The sequence below is a fragment of the Takifugu flavidus genome, chromosome 4, assembly GCF_003711565.1.
Source record: "Takifugu flavidus isolate HTHZ2018 chromosome 4, ASM371156v2, whole genome shotgun sequence".
Classification (NCBI taxonomy): Eukaryota; Metazoa; Chordata; class Actinopteri; order Tetraodontiformes; family Tetraodontidae; genus Takifugu; species Takifugu flavidus.
In genome coordinates, this window is record NC_079523.1 from 13,051,959 (window position 1) to 13,073,038 (window position 21,080).

Below are 21,080 nucleotides of genomic sequence, written 5' to 3' on the forward strand. Positions count from 1 at the left end.
GGGAGTTTTTCCTTGCCACTGTTGCTTGGTTGGGGGTCAAGTCCTGTGATTCTGTAAAGCGCCTAAAAAAAATTTTTGATTATAAAAGATGCTATATAAATAAAAATTGATTGATTGATTGACCTTTACACAAAGTGGCTGTTTTATCCCCTCTGGAGGTCATCCTTCTTGCACCCCCGCAGTCACCTTGTTGAATTGGCATTTGTAGGGCATGAAGCACCATAACAGTTGTATTTAAAAGCAAGCGGGCCTTTGCAGTAACTCATCCGTCAAGCAGAGGTAAAGAGATTGTGATAGAAAACCTCCATGGTTGTTGAGAGCATACATGATTTGGTTCACCCTGGAGCATGTTGCTCACTGCTTCAGTCCAGGCTACAGTCATTTACCAGGCTCTCATATAATATATACTTTTATATGGTATACATAATATTGTATATTATATATTCAGATAATACTCACAGTTGCTTGGAACTCTCTTGCATCAGATTAGTCATCGCATTGCTCCTGGTAACCATTTTGTTTAAAATTCTAAATTGTTTAATATTTACTGGAACAGACCAGGATGCCACACTTGCTTTTTGTTGTATGTGCTCTGTTTAAGTGCTCTATTTGAGAACAGTTTAACCTTTGGGGGGAGGGTCACAGAATATTCTATTACAAGAACAACATCCAAAAAGTGGAATTAAATACTTTCTGGTGCAGCGGTTTGAGATTTCCTCAGGGCACATGAGGTAGGTGATGATTGGCATATGAAGGCCATAACAGAGCGATGCAGGAATGATAATCCCATTCGTTTGCAGGTCATATATGGTGAAGATGACCTTATAGGGACAGCAATCTAACAATAGATTGCACAATGTAATGTAATCTAATCTCTCAAAGCAATTTCAGAGTAATAGCAAGCATGTTAGATGGATAAACTATTAGTTGTGCGACAAAATGGCAGACTAAAGTTTTAAAAGTTGTCTCAGTGAGACATTGGTGTAGGTTCTGCTGCATCCATACAGCATGCACCCCTCAGAGACAAAGAATGTAAAGGCCAATGCAGGAAAAGAGCTATTCATGACTTTTTTCCTTTCATCCTGCTTGCAAATTCCAAAAAAATTATAAATAGATCAATCTAAATTTACTTGATAGAATGGTTCGCACTATCTCCATTGAGAAACATGTTTTTCATCCATCCATGTTAAATGATCAACAGTAAATTTTTGTTTTCATGAACAAATGTGGATAAAATACTTCCTCTCTGGCCTATATTGACTTTATCATGGATGCATTTTGGCTGTAGTTTTTAGTCAGACTCAATTCATTTTTCACATTACACATAAATACTGGCAAGACAGACATGAAGTCTGCTGTCAGACTGCACAATAAACATAACGCCCGCTAGCACAATCTGAATATTATATATTCTGATATGTATATTGTATTCACCCTCTGTACTATGTACAGGTATACAGGGGCTGAGTATCCATTTACCTGGATTATTGTAAATATACATCTTCTTTGTATATTCCAAATTCTATTCTATTCTATCTTATTTTTCTCTGCGTGCTCTTGCTGTTGTTGCACTGTAAATTTCCCCGTGTGGGACAATAAAGGACCTGAATCTGAAAATGAAAAGCCCAAATAAATATATCTGTATGCATGATTTCTTTTATTCAATCATTAAAACAACTTTAACAAAACCAATAATATCACCATCCATGTTCTCCCAGGCAAGGTTTGCTTGTCAATAGCATACACACAGAACTTTTATTTTGACAAATATTACAACATGCTTTGTGCACTAAAACACTACTAAATGAATATCATTAACAGTCCTTTCATTTTAATATTATTAGGCCACATTATGTCATGGAAACATTCATTTCTATACTAACTATATGACCTACTTAGAAAGTTAAACATTTTATATATTTGAAGTGGATGTCGCTATGTTATTTCGAAAAGGCTACATTAGAAGTTCAATGCCCATGCAGGATTGTGAAATTGTGTAGAATATAAGTTTTATATTTACATCAGTGTCAGTAAGTTTGAATAACTACATCTTTGGGTGCTAGTTCTTGTTTGTTTTTTGCTGGTCAGGCTATGCGAAAGGATCTCAAAGGCACCATGAATGGATCTTGCAGTGTATTCAGAGAAAAAAGAAAGGCAACCCAACAAATATGACTGTGCAAGAAAATTGACATCAAGCTGCGGAATGATGAAAAATGGAATTTTCCTGGGTTGGTTGGCGATCAGTCCATATTTGACTTCATTTATGATACTCAACCAGGCTAATATATAGGAACAAATGATGCATATTTACACCATTTCATTTGGAAAACATCAAGTAATTAGTTGAGTAACAATATCATACTGGAAAAAACCCAAATAAAACCTTCTTGTTTCAGTAATAAAGAAATATCTGAATAATAAAGTGCTGCTAAAAGACAACCTTCAGCAAAAAAACGCTTCACAAGAGATTGAAACATTAATGGTGATACAGCAGTCGAAGACAATGATGTGTGCAGAAAGCCAAAGCAAAATAAACTACAGTTTCTTTTCCCCAGATACTGAATACAATATAATATGTACCCCGAAACAGGAGACAGTGTTTAGAATACTTTGAAGTCAGTGTACAACAGAAGCCTTCAGCGTAACAGTGCGTTTCATTCTCCTAATACACACAATAAAGGATGTAGCATACGAGCCACTTTGTTTTCACGCCTGGAGGAGTGTCAAGAACTCTCTGGACAATGCAGAAAACCTTTCTAAATGCTTACAATCAGTTTGGTCCCCAGGATTATTTTAGTCTTTAAATTATTATTCTGAAGTCACTATGGGGCTATTACAGAGGAATTGTCTGCAGAATTTTGCATTTTGTTCTTGCTCCATAGTGTTTTAACCAAATTCTGGAAGCTCGGCTGATAACTTGAATAAAACAAAACCTCCTCTCAAGGATAGATGAGGATGACCTGCCCTGAAAAATGTACAGAATGCTTCCATTTTTCTTTGAGATAGGAACTATTTAAAAACTCTGATTTAGTTTTTAAAAAAAAAAAACAGCAGGTGTTTGGGATGCTGGTTATGTATTGATGCTCTTGTTCTGTTGTATGCCAAGAAAGAACTTTTTAAAATCCAAAACTAATTTCATGAGATGTACTTACAAAAAGAAATGTCAGTAAAAATACAATGCAACTCTTCATGTGTGTTCTTGACTATAAATATTAACAAAAAATAAAGCATTCTAAACGATAGACCTACTGTTCAGCAAGAGTAACAAAATGAAAAAAATAAAAGGTAGGATTTGAGGAGTGTGGCTACTATGCTAGGCTACTACCAAATAAATTTCGTTTAAAAAATAAAACCCTCACAGTCGGATGCAGCGATTGCATTTGTTTTGACATAGTGACACCTAGCGGTAAGAGAAATAATCGACTGTAACTATACTTGATAGAAACAAAAATGGTAACATTTTCATGTTAGAATATTATGTGTGTAGGAGGGTCAATTTAGCATACTATGCTATATGCCTCAGACATGACATCTGATGCTTGTTATCAAAAATGCCAAATATCTTGACAGCCATTAGATTACAGGCCATAAATGTGTTTCGTATGCCAAACTCTAATTTACAAATAGTTGAGATGTTCCATATGAAAACTTGTGTCCACTAGATTTTATCATGCCTTTTAAACTCAGAAAACATGTGAATAAATTATACAAAAACAATAATGTTTTTTGCAATTTGGATTTTTGAAAATTGTGTTCCAAGAGTATTTTCAATCCAGATGATTATCATTGGAGCTATATTTGAAAATAAAGATTACAATTTGACACTATGGTCCAGATGGGGGGGATGTATCCATTGTTCATGAATATACTCCGAAATTAATAAAACCAAAATTATAAGCATGAGAAGAGTATAATAAACTACTAAATTCACATCTACATTTTATTTCTGGTGGTGAAATATTTTACAGCCTGGACCTTTGAAGAATAGCAGCTGCAACCTACAACATGTCAGCATGTTTAATGGAAAACAGTTAAGGCTGTTTAATTGTGGCAAACATCAGTCAAAACCCCTCCATCATTCTTCAGTCACCCTACGTACATTCACTAAGTGTCAGGGTCGTCAAGGGCAGAAGGAGACGTCATGTCAGAGAATCTCATGGGGCTGTTTTGTAAAGACACTCGATATGTGGTGGCTAAAAATTATTCTACAAATGAATGTTTACTTTTAGTTAGTAGAACCTCCTCTTTCCTCTTCAGAGGAAGATTATTGGGAGATAAAATAAATAACAGTCACTCAGAGCTGAGAATCAGCTCCCAGGCTGTTGAGCTCCTCAGGTGAGTGCTTTTCCCGACCTGTGGCGGCTGTCTGTCGGAAACTAGCTGCGATTTCATCAAATGTTCGCCCCTTGGTCTCTGGCACTTTAAAGTAGGTGAAGATGAAGAACAGCAGCAGAAGCACAGTGAAAATGATGAAGACGTAAGGGCCACACAGCTCCTATGGAGATATATGAGACACAGAGAGAAAGGGAAAGAAAGAAAGAAAGAAAGAAAGAAAGAAAGAAAGAAAGAAAGAGAGAGAGAATTATTAGTGCATGCTCAACAGGTTCAACAATCTGACAGCAAAAAAAGGATTCATCCATAATATAATCTAATGAGGAACTCTAAGCCTCAAACAATAACACTCACCACTAAATACTGGAAGCTCATTCCCACTATAAAGTTGGCAGTCCAATTAGTAAAACCAGCGACGGCAATGGCTGAAGGTCGGGGCCCCTGTGAGAACAACTCTGCCACGATGAACCATGGGATGGGTCCTGGTCCAATTTCAAAGAATGCGACAAAGGCAAAAATGGCCACAATGCTCAAGTATGACATCCATTTGAGTTGATCCTGCCAGAAGAGAAGGGTGTAGTGAGAAATGCTGGAAATTTTAACAACTGTACTCAATCTCACATTAACAATTTAAATTTATAAGAAATTTACCAGCAGAGCTGTGGCAATAGTCATTAAGACAGCAGATCCTGCCATTCCCAGGAGTCCCGTTAAGTGTAGTGACCTACGTCCAGCACGCTCCACCACAAACAACTATATAGATAAAGAAAACAAGAGGAAACAATTTTAATGAGATAGTCAAATCAAAACTTGCATTTAAACAGAAAAATTACATTTGTGCATTTGTGCATGTCACTGTGGATTAATATTTAAAATTTAAAAAATTCCGTTACATTTTGACAAAAATAGGTCAAGATAAAGTTTGTTTTCTCACAACCACAACTTCATGTATTTCCTTTGACATGTGCTGAACTCACCGAGACCACCGTAAAGGCTGTGTTCACAACACCCGCTCCAATGGTTGCATACACAGGCTGTTCTACACCAGCTTTCTCAAAGATATCAGTGGAGAAGTAAAAGACCTACAGACGTGCAGCAAGTACAAAAAGACAGTCATAAGAAGTAGCCTTTCCTGACTACCAACAAGTATGCATTTTGTCCTTTTTCTGCCTGCACACTCACAGCGTTGATGCCAGAAAGCTGCTGAGACAACTGTAGAATGACGGCAATGAGGAGAGGCTGACGGTAGAGGCGAGAGCGAAACAGCTCCAGAATGGTCACTTTCTTTTCTCTCATCATCTGCCGGCTCTCTTCCTTCATCTCTTGCATGTCGACGCTTACATCTGAGGTACCTCTGAGCTTCTTCAACACTGATGTGTATGGAGAAAAGGCATTTTCCATTCAGGATAGAATCTTTCAATCCTAACAATCCTATCCTTGCTTTAATGATACTTTCAATAAGGCACCAAACTTCTCCAATATATTTTCTGTTGAGAGACTTACACCTAATTAGGGTTATGGGGATACTGGGGCCTATCTCAGCAGTCACCATTGGCATGTTTCTATTGGTACTACCTGCTCATAGCATATGTTTGGTCTTGTTCCCAGTGCAATGTACTGCAATAGTTAGTTACCATTTTGTAATGGTACCACTTTTTTGGAACCCCAGGGGTGTAAGCTACAAAAGTAGCACAAGCTACCAAATCCATACTTAGTACTTAATCAAACTATGCTCCCTCACGCACTCATTCATTCATTAAACAGTTGAGGGACTGCAGCCACCTTAATATTTTATGTATGTTTTTGGGCTGGAAGGAAAGTTGAGTAACTGGCGAAAACCCACACAGGCATGTAGAGAATACATAACCTCCACAGATTGACTTGTGTTCACCACAGCCAACGGGATTTGAATATGAAATCATTTTTTTTCTTGCACAGGAAAAAACTGAATATGCGTGTTTTGAACTTACCCGCCTTGGCCTTGTTCTCTTCATTTTTGTTGATGAGGAGGAAACGGGGACTCTTGGGGCAGAGAGGTAGCAGAATGCATTGGATTATTGCAGGGACGAAGGTGAAACCCAAAAGGAGTGGCCACAGGTCAGCGTTCCCCATGACTGACCCTAATCCAAACACCTAAAATTCACATTATACATGTGGTGAAATGCAAATTTAGATGAAAACAAATATAGACTGTGTACGGATTGATAACACATTAAACAGTGGGGCCTCTACTTACGAACGTCTCTACATGCGAATTTTTCAGGTTACGAAGCGTCTCAACGGGAAAATATTTCCTCTTGTTACGAAGGAAATTTCAGGATACGAAGGTCAAAAATACGCTACCGCTGCTACTTGCAGCTCGCAGAGTTTAGCGAACACAAACTTGCTTGTAGCTGCTCTGCCATTGGCTATCGCCTAGCATTTTCCTGTCATCTCATTGGCTAGGAGGGACGTCAATATGTACAAGTTTGTGTGCATCCCAGCATCGCCTTCGTTACACTTTTATTTATTGTGGGTGTTCGTATGTTTGTCCATTAGATGACGGTGTTACCACAAGTGTTAACGATCGTTGCTAGTAATGACGGCTAATGTAAGATTAGCCTGTAATAAAGTTCATTTTGTTCCTGGAGAAGCCTTGCACTGAATTCCTACATTTATTGTGCGGTAATCTAATTGTAACATGTATTTGTTACATGTTTTGATGCATTTTTATGATTTATAAAAAAAAAATTGTCTGAATTTTTGAGGGCTTGGAACGGATTAGGGCATTTACATGGAAAAACGCGTCTCTACTTACATAATTTTCAGGTTACAAAGCAACTTCTGGAATGAATTAAATTCGTAAGTAGAGGTCCCATTGTAGTTATAAACCACCAACCTGTGCAATGAGGATACCGATGACAATGCCCAGCTGGTGAAGGGTGCCCAGGGCTCCTCGCAGAGATGTTGGGGAAACCTCACCCACATACATGGGAACAAAACCAGTGGAGAGGCCAGAGTAGAGGCCTACCACAAAGCGACCAGCAATCAACATTTCCCATGAGCGTCCCATCTTTGAAAAGCCCATTAGAGCAGCAGCAATGAAAGCCAGAACATTGGCCATAAGCATAGAATTCCTCCTGCAGGTGTCAGACAGCATGTAGAAATAGGACAGAATGAGATAACAACTCAAATTATTTGTAGAAGAAAATATATAATATGGGATGTATTTAAATGATGTGTCTCCATTAGTGGTCTTTAGACTGCATTTTAATGAAGTACAATTGGAAATGATTACTTCTGCTTAATTTGCTCCTCTATTAAGGACATGTGAAAATAAATCCAGTCTTGGATAGAGACAAAAAATATTGTAAAATCAAATCTACTATCAATAAGTATTACAATTAAATAAGTTATTTAATTTTAAATAGATTTAAGTAATGGAGTACAGGAAATTTGTTTTTATTTTTTGAAAAGGAAACATTGGGGTTATTGTGCCACCATAACACTGGTAATACTCTGTTCGCCTCTTACCTTCCAAAGCGATTGACAAAGAGTCCAACAGAGAAGGAGCCAAAGATGCCTCCGATAGAAAAAATAGCCACAGTGATGGACCAGATTGCTGTGAGTGAGCTCTTAGTAATGGGCTCCTGGTAGCGGTCAAGCCATGTACTATTGATGAAACCTTCAATGACCTAGTATAGAACAAAAAAAAAAAGTTTCAAGTAAACAGGACAGTGTTATAATACTAAATCAAAAATACTAAATTAAAGAGAATTATCATGATTGTGGATCATTTAGAAACAAATGGACATTATATTGAACAGTAGATGTCGCCTAAAGAGCTTGAATGACCAGCTGGTGGCAGCACTGCACAGTTAAGGATGCTTCCTCACTCCCAGGAAGGTCACAAGCCTCCATAAGGTGTCATATTACTTCGCCCTCCCCCCGTCTCTGTCCTCAAACCAGACAAAATATGATGACAAACACGCCCTGGTGATCTAGTGACAGGGCTAAAATACCACTCCTCTCTCTACGTTGTGTGTGTCACCTTTCCTCCCGGCATATGTTTTATATGATTCAAGGTAATCAACAACGTTTCAAGCACATAGCTACACTAGCATGGCTTTAGAAAGCTTTACTGCCCTTGGGTGAACTCTGACTCATGGCCCAAAGGCTACAATAAAATGACCTACACATGCGATCACATTAGATCAAAAACAGTGGAATAAATACCCATATCATGGGATGTGTAATAAACCTGAGTGAGGAGACTCAGTTCTGAAACAAAATTTGGATCATATCATCTTTCGCTCACAAGACCAAGCTAGCGAACATCACAAGGTCATCACCCTAAAATATCTATTACCATTGACCTTCATCTCATCGTACTGACGGAACTTCTTTGGACTTTTGACCTTGCTCACGCACAATTATTACATTCTTTATTGAATAAAATTGTCAAAAAAATGTATCAATGTAAAAACAAGATTATTTCATAACATTATTTAAAAACCAGACTCTAAAAAACATAATTTCCCCTCTGCAGGATAATTAAGGCACTTCCTCCTCAGGATTTGGTATTAAGAGACATAAATCAAAGGAACAAAACCATTAAAAACAGTCTACAATGAAAGATACATTCCCTATCCTTGAATGCCAGCGAGTTAAAAGTATAAAATAGTTTGATTTAATATCATACTTACATTTCCATAAAAGGAAAAAAATTGCTGTGTGTGACAGGCACACTTGCAGCAGCAGAAAATTTACAGGAGCTGTGAGCGTTTGTATCTAATCAGACATGCACAAGTCTGATATAACTGCACATCTGCTGCAGTACAGGAACACAAAGGGTGAAGTATCAAATAATAATCTGAAGTGAAGCTGAAAAATGTTAACCTCTATAAATAACTGCTCATTAACTGAATGAGTATTGTAGGATGGGTGGCTGCTTTTCTGTACACAAGTTCCTCATCTTTTTTGAATGTGAATGTGTGTGAACTATATATTGACAGGAAGATAAAGAACCCCAACGGCAGGTTCAAGCTCCTCTACTGTGTCACAAACCACATATTTATCATCTTCCTTTCTGTCTGAACACCTGTGTGTCTTTTGTTGTATATATTTTTGTTGTATGTAATATAAAATATTTCCCCAAAATACCAGACAATCTAATCTTTTCAGAAGGATTTGATGTCTTTTTAATAAAGAATTTGTTTGGAGTATCCCTAAATAAAACCTTTACAATGCCAGGATAACTCTATAACTTCAAAATAAATACAATAATAAGTCCATCCCAAAATAACAAGTTCTTCTTCAGATGTCTAGAGTAGCCTTAAGGTTGAAAAGGACAACAGGACAGGTGAAAGCCCAGCCAAGAAAAATGTCAAAAACATGTGTGAATGTTATAGCGTGAACACCCAGACGCCTTTGTTCAAGAGTAAATAATCTAGGTGGAGGTTTGGAGACACACCTGTGACCTTTAGGCAGACAGCTGTGATGTCCAAATGTGTGTTTAAACCAAAAAAAAACACTCAACATATGGATGTTATTTACTTGGGAAGATGTTACAAACATACCACAGGAAATTAGTTCCTTTGGTGCACCCGTCTGTTGATTAAGCCTTTAAAAGATTTGGTCCAAAGGGGGCCAGAAAAATATGTTTTATTACTTTCTGCTCTTAAGTACAAATCATTAGATGACTGACTGTCTGTTTCTTACATTTAAGTTCATTTTCTATTTTTTTTTTCTCTTCCCCAACTGGGGAGCAGGGGACCTTTTTTGGTCATGGACACACTCCTTTACACAGGAATCACTTAGTCTGTTATCACAGATGTCCTTGGGCCTGGTAGGTCTGAATGCAGCTATTATTATCCTCCACAACTCTCCATTTTAAACAAGGCAGTGATTAATCAACACGGTGAAAGGGGAAATCTACTGCATCGATGATATCTAACGCAGGTTAAGGGTCAAGTTATTGTGACGTTCAAATACAAAAAAAGTAAAAACAGCCATTATATTTCACAGTTTATGTAGTGTTTAGAGGGAGTTGGATCACTTATAGTTAGTTATTCCTTTAACTTTTGCAGGTTGTTTCTTCCTTTTTGTGTTTCCCATTTTGTTCTGTGTCTGTTGTCTTTTTTTAGTATATAACAGGTGTGTTGCCATGAAATGGACAGCACTGGTAATTTTCCAGCAAGAAATAAAAGGATGGATGGATGGATGGATGGATGGATGGATGGATGGATGGAGTGTCTTATTTCATGTTATGTTGTGACTTACCTTCTGAGGAGCATTGATGACCCCGGTGTTGTAGCCAAACTGCAGGGAGCCAATGACGGCTGCGCCAACACTCAGCAGCAAATGAAAAGTTATTTGCTGCAAGACAAAGTGTATATAAGAGAGGGTCAACAAGGTGTCAACAAGGCATGGCAAGAGTTGTAAACTCAAATAAACTAAAAAACAAAACAAATGCATATCTGATAACACAAATCTCTAAAAAAGACTAAAAATAAGAGATTAAGAATGCATAAATCAGGTACACAAAACAGCAACAAATAAACTAAAATTAACTTAAAGTTTTTGTTTGTTTTATTTTTAAAGGAAATGGGGTTTTAAAGGAAAAGTTCACTTTTGGTTCTATTTATTCGACAAACCCTACCAGATGTCAGACCCAAGATAAAACTCCCCATCAGATTTTAGGTTTTAATCAGACGCTATAGATAATATAGCAACCTGCTTCTCAGAACAATAGTTCTTATCTACCTTGGTTTTACATATTATTGTGTGTCCTCCAGTCCATGTTATTACAAAGTTCACTTCTTGCATGATGTAAGTAGAGCACAGTAGAATAATGGAGATTCTCCTCATACCACAAAGTTAATAAACCAGAAGGGTATTCATTTTCCTCCTTTTCAGAGGAACAAAAACAGCCTCTCAGAGCTACAAACTATACCAAGCTAGCAATGCCCCAAGTAGCTTAACATATCTGATCTTCATCCCTGGCTTAATTATGTTTGGATTGACAATATTTCAGTTACACAATCTACTCCTGTGGTGGCTCATATCAGATAGGGTCCTTTTATTGTGGCAATAGAAGACTTACCCTAAATAATGGTAGGTGTGAGGTAGCAAATAGAATATTTTTAGGGGGTAAAAAAGGTTATAGAGACTATTGGATTTCTATTGTAAATGGTGGCCTGGAGTGAAAGTGGAAGAAAATTGAGAATACTTTAAGATTAATCTGCCAAGGCATTAAATGCAATTTTTAACATTAAACTTTGTGACTTGGACCAAAAGATTGAGGCAGACTTTCCGGAATTTTCAAGGAAGTATCAAGAGATCATCAAAAACTAACCCCACTAGGTTCTATTAAAATGATACTTGTAATTTCATCCAAGGGCCACAGGCTATTTTAATATACCGGTAGAAGCATTCCCCAGCCTGGTCAAAACTGAGAGTAATATTGCTTTATAAGAGAGCATGAAAAGATACATGTAACGACCTTGCAAACAATTCTGAAGTGAAAACAGACTACAATGAAAAGAGACATGTGAGTTAACACAGTACTGGTAAAAAATGCATCATTAACATGCATTTTTTTCTACTGAAGGGTCAAAGACAAGAATAACCGACCACATAACAGTATGAATACAAGTTGAGAAACTCTATTTATTCCCTCCAGGGAGAGTCATTATCGGAGACTTTGTCTTCCTGTGCTTTTCTCCTACATTTGCTTATAAACTGTAAATACGGCTTTCTAAATATCAGAAAACAAGATGGTTCAAGTGTAATTAAACATTCTCCTGTGATGTATTATCTTAAACTCATATACCATGAGACCTCAAATGCAGTCCGATGAAGTCTGGCAATGTTTTTGAACTAAACTGCGAGTCTTTCTGAGAAATGTGTAAATGTTTATAGGTATCGTCCGATGACTGATTACATGCCAACCAAGGGCTGAACAGACACAAGCTCTCATTTCCTGTTTGACAAAGTGAGAGCATAAATACAAAAGCTTGAACCTGTTCCTGATACACAGAAGAGATCAGAAGCATATTTCCTCACTGGGAAAACAATGAAGCACCCAACACACCCAAAACAAATATTTTATGATCACAGCTTGAGAACCAATGGTGACCACACCAGTCCTATAGTGGTGTTATTTATTGATTATTGGCAGATTGTTAGGCATGTTTCATTCAGCTGCTTGTCTTTAGAACATGGGTTAGGTTTTATTTAATGGTGCCTTGTGGGAAATCTTCAAAATTAAACTATTCATGCGAAATGAATGAGAATTTTCCCGTTTTCAACTGAAAACAGCTCAAATAATAATGAATAACTACCCACATTGCAACTTTTCCAGTCTATTGCCAAACCCAAGCGGTATCTATTGATGGTGACTATGGTGACAGTGACTCAGCCATAACCTGCTTCTGAGAACAGACTTCCTGAGTCTCTCTCTGCGACCTAATCAAGTCACAGTCCTGCTGCTTGTGCTTGAATGTCGGGCAAATACAGCTGAATTTTCTGCAGTCATTGCTGCCATTATTGAAACTGTTGACAGACGTTAAGTTGCTTAGCACCAGCTGCTGTCTGCTCGTATCAGGTAAACAGTGAGAGCAGCACGTCGACTAAACTCATTTAATTTGCATGATGTAAAAAGGATCGCAGCATAAACCTTGTCCAAACTATTCACACTATGTCATGTTGCTCTTCATTTTCCAAGGTGCAGTGACTGCTGACAGGGTTTAATTATACTGCGTGTCGTTTAATTAGTCCACTATTTTTAAATACACCAAAAAGCAACTAACATGGCAGGACACTTCCTGGCATGAACGGTGACGTCAGTTCTTTAGAACAGGTTAGACTGTGTTTGGCTTTTTTATTAGCTGACGCATGTTTTGTTTTGTTTTGTTTTTTAAATCAAACAGACATTGTTTCTTGGTTTAAAAAAGGATGTGATTCATTTTATTTTCCCAATAAATTTTTATATAATGTATCCTTTATAACAATAAGTCTTCATTTAACAGATCAACATTTAAAATAAAAAAGTCACACACTCAACACTGTAGTTTATATTTACAAACAGACAGAGTTTGGATAGTTTTACTTGGTTGATAATTTTTTTTAAAATCCCTTGACTTGATTTGACTATGGATCAGTCTTTTTTGTGTTAATGCAAGTCTCAAAGCTTTAAATGTCCTAGCAGTCCATCCCAAGTCCCCACTGCAAGGTTTTGTTCCAGCTTTAACTCCTTCATTGCCGTGGGGTTGAAAGTCTTTTGTTGCACACGAATGCATTTAAAAATCATCATTTTAAAGACATCATTGTTGTGATTGAGTTCAGAAAATCTTAGTTCAAAACCTTAAATTCTGATCTGTTTTATGGCTTGACAGATCTTGAATTGTTGTGTTTTCTTTGGTATAAAAGTCACCTTTTTTTGCCATTACCTCCTCTAGGCCAGGAGAGACCAACCACCACCACTTCCTGCAGCTGTTCTAAAGAACTCTAAGATGAGGACATCTGAACTTTCACATAATGCTTTCATTTGGTTTCTGCCTACACAATTACCTCAATCTGAACTTTAAAAGTAAAATACCTAAGAGGAGTAAAGCCACTAGAACGTAAATGCTGAATATTCAATAGTACATAGCTGTAAAGGTTCTAATAATAATAATATGCATATGTTTGCATGTCTGACCTATGAACATAGTATCCTTACACAGTTCATTGGTGCTTATTTATCAGTATAAGCAGCAAACACATACTATTAATAAATGTTAACTGGTGTTTCAGCAGCTTATCTGTCAGGGCCACCTTGCACAGTGAGATCAGCTAAATTAATTTGCTTCCTTATATGTATGTACATTAATGTAACAAACAGTTCAAAATGAGTTGAAATGTATTTAATTAGAGTAAATATATTTTAGGGTATACTTTAGGGGTTAAAAGACATTACTTAAAATCCTTTCTGTGCCCATTGAAACTAGTGGTGGTCCAAAGAGAAGAACAAGATCCTGCAGCAACCCTGAAAACCCCTCCCTGTGTACAGAGATTAAAGTAGCATGCATACTAATTTCATCATAAAAGTGGGGTTAAATGCACCATGTTCTTGCTGGTTGATGCTTTGTTAAAATCCTTCTAGATCTAAGCAAAGCCTCATTACGGCGGATTAAAAAATGGCTGACAATCCCACTGAAATACATTCTGAAGGGAGCTAGTAATGCATTTGAAAGCAAATCTACCAGGCTAACTCAAAGTTGCTGAAAGTAATGCTCTCCAGCCATATATGTCACATATATGTTACTGTATAAATATACTGTATAAAATAAAGAATTAAAAAAACATCAATTAAAATACATCCAATACAGCTGGCTTTAGCTCAGATGCATGTAATCTGAAACTAACTGAAATAACTGAAGAAATGACTAATGTTTTTCTATTGATGCTACTTTAAACTTCTATTTTGACTTGCATTTTATACTTTAGCACATGTACAGGTATGTCAAAATCATACTCGGTTAGATATACTAATTACTAACATAACATTACTAACATAATAGCTTGTTTGTCTGGTGAATATTTCTGATATTTAAATGTAAATGTGAAAGTGTTGAATTTGCTCCCCACTTGGACATCCATTTAAACCAAATACACCTTTAAACCTGGCAAAAAATCATGCTGGAGGCGATCAATACTTCACACAAATAGATGCTGGTGCAACCAATAAAACCTTTTTTCTTCACTGTCAAAATCAAAATCCAACTGTTCTTACCACTGATTCTTCTGATCTAGTAAGAGAAATATGCTTCGCAAAAGCAACAAAATACAGCACAGCTCTTAATTAATGGTTATCTTATGTTATGTCTTTCATTTAATAGTAAATAAAATGACAATAATGTCAAAATCAAGAAAAGACCAACTAGGGAATGAACCGAACAGACTGTGAAGGTCAGCATAGTGTGTCATCGCAATTCCTTGGTGGTTTTAGCATTTTTCTTAGAAATATTTTATGTTTTTGGGGGCAGTGAGATCTATTCCCATGCTCCGAAGTCCTCAATAGTTCATAGCACATGTTAAATCATGGGGGTGAGCCAGAGCAACTGTAGCTGGGGAAACATTTTCCTACCAACACAAAAACTGGGCTCAACACTCTTACAAGGTGGATGCTTAGTATTTAGCTGCAGGTTGAGACCAAAATCTGTGCATGCAAGGGGAACACTTGGCAAAGAAACAAGCTATGTTCACTTTGCAAATAAGATGGAAACCTAAAACTTTTGGTGGGAAATACAAGATCACACAGAAATCAGCAGATGTTCTGCTCAGAGCCAGGGTGAAAGCAGAACATCTACTGATCATCTAATGTCGATGTGGGTTCGAAACCGAGGTTAGCCTTACTTTTTACATCAGACTGTCTGAACCAGGATGATGGAGCATTATACAGGATTTCTAATTTCAGTTATGTGATTTTACCTAGCCAAGTTTTCCAAACCTTGGATATTATTTCAGCTGTTTTATTTGAAGCTACTCAATTACCTGTCGAGATTCAAGCAACACAGTAATTCATCAATATTAACAGGGCAAACAGAATAAAACATTGACTTCTCTCAGTATAGTTTTTTCAGCAAGGTAGTACAGAAAGAAACATAGATTTTTTTTGTTAAAACTTAGTTTTGACTTACGTTATGTAATTTCAAAATCATTTTCAAGACCTAATCAAATCAAATAAATAAATAAAAACCTATCAGCCACTATATCTCACTGTCATGGCAAGAACATATGTGCTGGCAGTCTACATGTCGTTTAATATACGGAACAAAGACGCTATAGAGTAGATTAGCTGAGACGCAAATTGGCTACAACTGAGCGAAACAAATAGTTTCCACTCTTTTTCCACCATTTTACAGACGATGACATACACATACTAAAGTGACGTAACACGACAAATGGCTTCAGATTAGTTGCGGGCTGTTGGGGAAAAAGTAGTTTTGCAAAACGATTCGTTAGCGCCAGTCGCAAAGAACGGTAGCTCCGACGACAGAGCTGCATTAAGCTGATTCTTCTCCGATTAGACATACGAATGGGGGAAAAGTGAACTTGCTGACCTTCAATGGCTGCAGAACAAACAGCGACAGAACCGGATTGACAGAATTTATTGCAGTAATAAGAATCTTAAATACCTTTCCTCCGTCCATGGCCGTGATGTGCACAACTTTCTTTTCACAAAGTCTGAAGGCGAAGTGAAGAACTTAATCGGCGTCTCCGGGTGGTTTCTCTCATAAGTCAGTCATCTTCAAGGTTCTTTGTGAAGATAAAGTTTAGATTCTACTTAACAGTCTCTTCGAAACGGGCGGCAGCTGTTGCGTCAAGGTTCTTTTTGTAGTTGCGCTTTGAGCTCCGGCGCCTTTTACTTCACGTGTAAACTGATGTCTAATGCCTACCAAGAAGCCTGTGTGTTGTGGCTGCTCGCCGGATCGCTGTCCTGCTTTATGCAAACAGATGTTTGAAGGAGGAGCAGCCTCAAATTGCCGTCAGTAGTCTGCAGCTGACGCAATGACGGTGACGCTTGGATATCCTGCTGGAGGCCCGTCGTTGTCAGCAACCAATCACAGGCCGCAGACGCGTTGACGTGAAACAACACAGGCAGAGTCAACAGTTGAGGTCCCGCATCTTCCTGTGGTACCTGAACATTACAACAAAACAAAACAAAAAACACAACATATCAAAGATTCCTTATGTAGAAATTAAACGGAGATGCAGATGCTGTGTAGAACCCAAACAGCTTACTCAAATGCTAAAACTAAGGGAAAATGTGAAAATGGAAGTAATAAATGCCAGTAAATGCGAAGTATTTTTTAAAAAGCATAAACCTTTTTTTAGTTTAATCTGTTCACATAATAAAAGGTAAGGGAGAAAACCTTATTAAACTGAGTAAAAGGTGCATGATAGAATTCTCAAAGGCATTCCACTTCATAGCATTCCGGTGTGTCAAGGTATATGGTATTCCGGAGATTTAACGATTTTCAATATTTCTTTGAAACAGACAAAGGAAAGGACTTTCTGAAAGAATCAAGTGCTGTCATAAGCAAGGAATATTCGCTCACTTTAAAATTGTGCATCTTTTTCTTTCTGGCAACGACTTTTAGCTGTAGATTATATGTTTGTATGAACAAACTCTTGTGGTATGGCTAAAAACTGGTCTGTGTTTTAAACATTTTAGTATTTAGGGTGTGATAATGTGCACATACAGTATATTCTATTATTACAGCAAAGGAATTTAAAATTAGTGTCACATTTCATATTGTAATTTTGCAATATATACACACTGAATCAGACATGGAATTAACAGTAACAATGACTCAGGCAAATGTTCTCCACTTTGACCTAATACAGTCTAATAGAGTAATTTACATTGTAGGGCGATATCTCAAATTCCTGATATTATAAGACATTGTCTTCATTGAGTGTATTGACACAAAATGTTAACATGGTGTTCCCATGTTATCAAAAATATGACCGCATTGTTAAAATTTTACAACAATGCATAGATTGCCTCTGGACTGTGGGTTTTACTTTGCTTTAAGACATTTATTGTTTTATTTTGATGTTGGAAATTACGCATTGATAAAGCCCTACAGTAATTTGTTCTGATTATAGTTATTCATTGCACAATTCTTCAGCTGCTTTTGAATTGACCACTCGTATGGGTGTTTTAATTTCTTAACATGCATCCTAACAATCCTTTACTGTATGTGATATCTGACAATGTCAGTGTGTTTTGCAGACTGTTTGTTAGAAAAAGCCTTGAAAAAATAAAACGTGCAAATGAAAATTGTCTGCTATCTTTTGTGTTGGGTTGGAGGGAAAATGTCGAGTACAGTCTGGGTGTGTATAAGAAAAAAAAGAGAAAATAAATATGAACTCTCAAAGGGAAAAGCATGTGTTTGCTCAGTGGAAAGAACAGGGCAAGTAGTGTGCTCAATCTGTCAAAATTTGTCATGTTTGTTTTTTCTCTTGCCTGTGACTACTTGGGAAATGGTAACAACAAACTTATTAAAACTTATATTTTCCCCACTATCCCGCTGAGTTTCTCAGTGAAATTTAAAAAAATATATATCCTGAAAATTACACAAGCACAAATGAGGGTTCCAGAGCAAATTGTGCTTTCTGGCTGAACAGAAATGATCGGTCAGTCAAATTTTCAAAACTGGCAAGACTGACAAGGAAACAACAGGAAGTCTCAGGTAAATGTCCCGCAGGATGCTATTTTCAAGTTTTGACCTGCTTTGCATATAGAATGCAACAGGACACTTTTCAATTTGTGTATTTTTATTACTGCCAGAAAATACAGTATAAGCCTCATTGTGTTTTTGTTGATAAGGGTAACTTAATCTCATTGCAGGGGGGTGTATTGTTTTCTCATCTGCCTGACAACCCCTCAACAAAAACCCATGTCCAATTTTCACCGGGCAGTCAAATGGTAGATCAAATTCTAGTGTTTGCAGTTACTCAGGACTGGATCTGTGTGCCCTCATGCATGTAGGCTCTCCTGCAGTGTATTCCACAAGTCAGAATTCATGGCAAGCTTTTGTGCCGTTATAATACTCTGATTCTAACAAGCTCCCAGCGTTCTATCAGGTTCTCATTGTGATTTTTAAACCTTATTTTTACATTACAGTTTTTATTTTAAAACACATTTTCTTATGAATAATTGTAAAGTAGTTTAAAATATAAATATATAAGTGTAGATACTAACAGGCTTCATGTATTCCACAAAATGGCATGATTGAATTTGCAAGTCTTTTCAATAAAGGTAAACAGGACATGAATGGTTGGTCTGTATTACCACTATTAGTAGTTATAAATCTAATTAAAGTGGTAATGCCACCAGAAATCTTCTAACATTTCCAGAATGTGCCAGATGCCAAATTCCCCTTTTTGTTTTGTTAAAAAGATGCAAAAACTAATGCAGATGCAGACACTAATATACTGGTTTGAGGACAAGCTCAATGATATGAATTGGTTTGTATAAACAGTGATAAGAATTGCAATTAAAAGGTAATTCAAAAACTGTCAAGAGTAGTGGGTAATGTTTTGAATCTGTTATACTAGAAATATATATCAAAAGGATGAAAAACCTACAAACATAATTTGCATATAGGAGATCACCTGGTACTGACTAAAAGGATGGAGGTCTATTTTTTTCACATTGTGCCATGAAGTCAAGTTTGTCTGTGGCAATCATTGTGGCAAACATTGACATATTGTAATAAACAGATTAAGACCGAACAATTCATCATTACACTACATAATACTGGCCACACCTCAAAATCACCAAACCAAGCAGGATTCCTACCCACCTTGCTATACAAGTTGATAATATATTGACAAATGGCATTACTAATCACACAGTTACATAAATGACTATTTTCTGGTCTTTATAGTTCAAAACACCTACATTAAAAAATAAAAACAGCAGGACCATAGAATATGACAGACATATCAGGACAGAAGAGTCTATAAAAGTTTGAGTCTATAAAAGGTGACTTTCGAGCATAAACTTGGGAAGCAGTGTATAGTGAAGTAGATGTTTAAAAGGTATATGATGAATACTTGATAATATTTTTTTTAAATGACATGATAAAAACTGTCCCTTCAAAAAAAAATCTAGAAAACCAAGGTACAAAGATAAGCAGTGGATTAAAACGGGTTTACAGACTGTTTGGAAAAGAAGAGATGGAATTAATTATAGATCCACAGAAGCAGATCAAAACTACAAGAAATACAAGAAAAAGCTCACATCATAATGAGAATTTGTAAGAAGGAATATAGTAGTTTACTGGATGAGAATATTAACATTATAAAGCAAATATATAATATATTAAACAGCATCATTAGAATTGTTTCAACTCAGTATAACTATTCAAAAGATTTCATTGACCAACTTAATTGAAAATCGCATTAAAATAAGCCCAAATCCTTCAACAGCCAGTAGGGATTCAGATGGAAGCAGTCCCCGTCTCTTCCGCCAAAAATTGTTCAAGAAATCTCAAATGCCATGGATAACAAGAAATATAAAATAGGAGTGTTCATAGACCTCAAAAAGTATTTGACACCATACACCTTCAAGTATTACTCTACCAGTTAACTGGGAGGTTTGGAATCAGGGGAGGCACATTAGTGGTTCAGAAGTCATCATCTTTGGACATTCTCTCCAGGGTCAGGGCTTGGTCCAAAATTATTAATCTTACACATTAATGATATGCACCACAAATATTAAAATTCAGTTTGTTTGCTGATAACATAAATATACGTAGTGGAGTGATATGGTGAGAATTTACAGCAAATTTTGGACAAAATCACATCAGATCTTGATGAAATAAAAACATGGTTGGACTACAACAAGCTCAATTCCTAGGTGTAATAATAGATGACAAAATTTACTATAATTCTCACAGTAGTTATATCCATACAAAACAGTCAAAAGGTTTTTCGTCCTACCCAAAGTAAAGCACTTTCTGAAGTACAAGTAACTCCACTTCTATACTGTTCACTAAAATTACCATATTTACTCTATTGCATAGATGAATGCTAAGAAAATGTAACCATCAATTACCAAACTTTCCATGAACATCTATAATCAGGCAATCAAATAAGCAAGAAAGTGTCACTTTTCAAATTTGATCAACCTCAAGATACTGTTCTCAAACCGTTTTATCAACCCTGTATTTGACAATGTAAATGACTTATTGTGCAAGAGGCGTTAG

The 21,080-nt window shown here is 36.7% G+C and overlaps 1 protein-coding gene across 1 annotated transcript; it reads right to left on the bottom strand.

Moving 5' to 3' along the window:
• Nucleotides 1-1,638: 1,638 nt before the first annotated feature.
• On the bottom strand, nt 1,639-16,812 carry slc2a1b (solute carrier family 2 member 1b). Its single transcript, XM_057031499.1, has 10 exons — nt 16,494-16,812; nt 10,594-10,689; nt 7,846-8,006; nt 7,211-7,451; nt 6,303-6,465; nt 5,515-5,702; nt 5,310-5,414; nt 4,984-5,085; nt 4,687-4,890; nt 1,639-4,495 (listed from the first exon to the last, which is right to left on the bottom strand). The coding sequence occupies exons 1-10, from the start codon at nt 16,506-16,508 to the stop codon at nt 4,295-4,297; spliced, it is 1,476 nt and encodes a 491-aa protein (XP_056887479.1). The 5' UTR covers nt 16,509-16,812; the 3' UTR covers nt 1,639-4,294.
• Nucleotides 16,813-21,080: the final 4,268 nt, after the last annotated feature.

Excerpts from the sequence above, each read along its gene's own strand:
- slc2a1b (XM_057031499.1), bottom strand. Across the intron at positions 7,452-7,845 it reads TTTGTCAATCGCTTTGGAAG|GAGGAATTCTATGCTTATGG; the intron begins GTAAGAGGCGAA and ends TGACACCTGCAG. Across the intron at positions 5,703-6,302 it reads AGAGAACAAGGCCAAGGCGG|TGTTGAAGAAGCTCAGAGGT; the intron begins GTAAGTTCAAAA and ends CATACACATCAG.